The sequence below is a fragment of the Perna viridis genome, chromosome 8, assembly GCF_037379345.1.
Source record: "Perna viridis isolate PV_CMFRI_1.1 ecotype Kerala chromosome 8, ASM3737934v1, whole genome shotgun sequence".
Taxonomy (NCBI): Eukaryota; Metazoa; Mollusca; class Bivalvia; order Mytilida; family Mytilidae; genus Perna; species Perna viridis.
The window spans coordinates 529,161-531,967 of record NC_142452.1 but is presented as its reverse complement, the minus strand read 5'-3'; the positions used below and the strand labels follow the sequence as shown (position 1 = coordinate 531,967).

Genomic DNA, 2,807 nt, shown 5'->3' with positions numbered 1-2,807 from the left:
GAGCTCGACGTAAGCAGACACCACCACTACCAAAGACTCAAACAGACATCAGACTCGAGGGTAAATGGACACAAACAGCAACGGGAGACCGATTCTTACTATTTGATAACACACACCAAACCAGCAGAATGATTGCATTCGCAACAACAGAAAATCTTCAAGACTTAGCCACTACTGACAAATTCTTTTGTGATGGTACCTTCTACACATGCCCTAGTCTCTTTCACCAAATCTACACCATACACTTACTTACCGACGACAAAATGACACCAGTTGTATACGCTTTCCTACCATGAAAAAGTCAAGCTACTTACACCCGTTTTTTCACTCTACTACATGACAAGGTAAGCACTAAATGTAATTAGAAAACATATACACATTTTTTATTTAAAATAAAAAAAATGATGAGATGGAGTAAGTGTAATTGAGACAAATCCCATTAAAGATTTTGTAAAAAGTGCAAGTGAATTACACATTTTTGTAACTGTTATGACTTTGGGCTTGCAGACAAATACTTAGAATTTACTATTTTGACATGTTTTCTATAAGTTTTTGTAAATTGATAACAAGTAACAATTACATCAATTATAATGTATACTTTTTATTATAGATGGCAGAACATGGACTTCAATTCACTGCAACCAAGGCATATCTAGACTTCGAGATAGCTGCTCACAATGCGATCAAAGATGTGTTTCCAGGCGTACATACTAAGAGATGTTTCTTTCATTACGCACAGGCCATCTGGAAAAAGACACAAGCCAGTGGACTACAAATACCGTACCGAGACAACAATGATGTGAAAACGTTAGTGAGACGTGCTGCTATTCTTCCTCTTATACCCATGGACGCCATTGAGGATGTTTGGTTCCAGGCTCTTGAAGACCGTGACGACGCCAACATCACACACATAACTCAGACTTTTACAGATTATGTCACAGAGCATTGGGTGGAAGGAGACCGAACACGTTGGAACCACTTTGGAACACAAGGACCCAGAACCAACAACATCGAAGGGTGGCACAGCAAAAAAAAAGATGACACAACAAGCCCACCCCAACATATTTACTGCAATTAAGATGTTTAAAGATGTTCAAAATGCCAACGACATCAACAGAATACAGAGAGCAGCCGGTGGAACTACCAGACCACGCGCCAAGAAATACATGAACATCGACCGCCGTCTCGCCACATTGAAGAACCGTTACCAAACAGGAATCATAGATTTAATGACGTATGCTGACTCTGCTTCCGAACTTCTTCACCTTGCTTGAACATTTCTAAGAACTTAAAAAAATGTGATTCATATTTTCATTTGTGACATTAGTGCTGTACTGTGATATGTGCTTAGAATAATTATGTTGTTACATGTTTTATATTGATATTTATATTAAATTACATATAACATTTGGATAACATGAAATTGAAAACAGTGGAATAGTGCTGTACTGATAATGTATGTCTGTATGTCATTTATTGTTATAACTTTATGTTGTATGCTTATTTATATTTCATATGACATTTAATGAAATAAAATTGAAATCTTACATTTAGTCTTTTATAATTATAATAAAAAATATATTTCATAGGTGAAAACAACAAATGTAAAATTAAAAAAAATATAGCCATATTATCATCAATAAATTAAATTTTAATCTTTGATGATAATATTTGTATATTTTATATTTGTATATTTTATATTTGTATATTTTATATTTGTATATTTTATATTTGTATATTTTATATTTTTGTTGTTGTCATCTATTAGATATAGATATGTAGAATTTGACATAAATTCACAAAAAAATACAGGTAACTTTAATTGTATGCCCCTTTAGATGGCCCCTTAATCCATAAAATTAATGACATGTTTCAATCCAGTAGGCGTTCGGGGAATAAACCGTCTTGATAACTTAAGAGATAGGTCTAACCACTCTTCATTCAGAATTAATAAGTTGCCTGATGCAATTTCGATAAACAAAAAAAAAAAAAAAAAGGAAGAAGAATGACGACAATTACGACCTAGATAAGTCAGTGATTGGTTAATAAAGATGATTTAAAATTACTTGTTTCGGAATTTAAAAACTAATTAATTGGGTTAACTGTTTTGTATTTTGGCAAATGTTTATGTTTACGTTTCAAACGAAGATTAGATATGTGTGAAATTCAAAGAACTTTTCTTTTATTGAACTCTTTATTTTGTGCTGCTCATTATGTATGAACTGTGGGTTGGTCTTGCTGGACGAATCGAACGGCAGGTTCAACATCAAGCTTCTATAAAATAGGCGCCGTTCGCCGTTTCGGGCGTCTGGTACCAACTACATTAACGTATTGTTATTTTAGGTAAAGTATTATTTTTGTAATTAATTTTGTATTACGATATTTTATTTTGCGAAAAAAACCTTGTTAATTTAAATACTTGATTTACTTTATAGTATTATTGAATTTATATTTTATATCTATAAATTATGATATTTTTAAATTAATAATTAAATATGAATTCTTTCAACTAATTACTATTGAATTTCATACATATTGATGAATTTAAAAATAAAGTCTGGTACCAACTACACTAACGTATTATTAATTTAGTTGCTTAGGATTAACAGCTGCCTAGAATTAACAGGTACCAGTCCATATTGTGACGGTGTGGGCTTTCCCCTACACTCTCACGGAAACAAAATAAAACACTCTACCAACCAGCAAAAACACTGTCATAATACCGTGAACGGTCGTGTTAATTTGGAGTGATATATATTTTCAAATATCTACAAGATGTTTAGGATTAATTATATGGTAATTTAATT

General features: G+C 32.3%; 1 protein-coding gene across 1 annotated transcript; it reads left to right on the top strand.

Annotated features, from left to right (window-relative positions):
• The first annotated feature begins 546 nt into the window (after window positions 1–546).
• Window positions 547–1,369, top strand: LOC148608729 (uncharacterized). The gene has a single exon (XM_088542097.1). It carries the CDS (start codon window positions 611–613, stop codon window positions 1,076–1,078), a length of 468 nt encoding a protein of 155 aa, XP_088398223.1. The 5' UTR covers window positions 547–610; the 3' UTR covers window positions 1,079–1,369.
• Window positions 1,370–2,807: the final 1,438 nt, after the last annotated feature.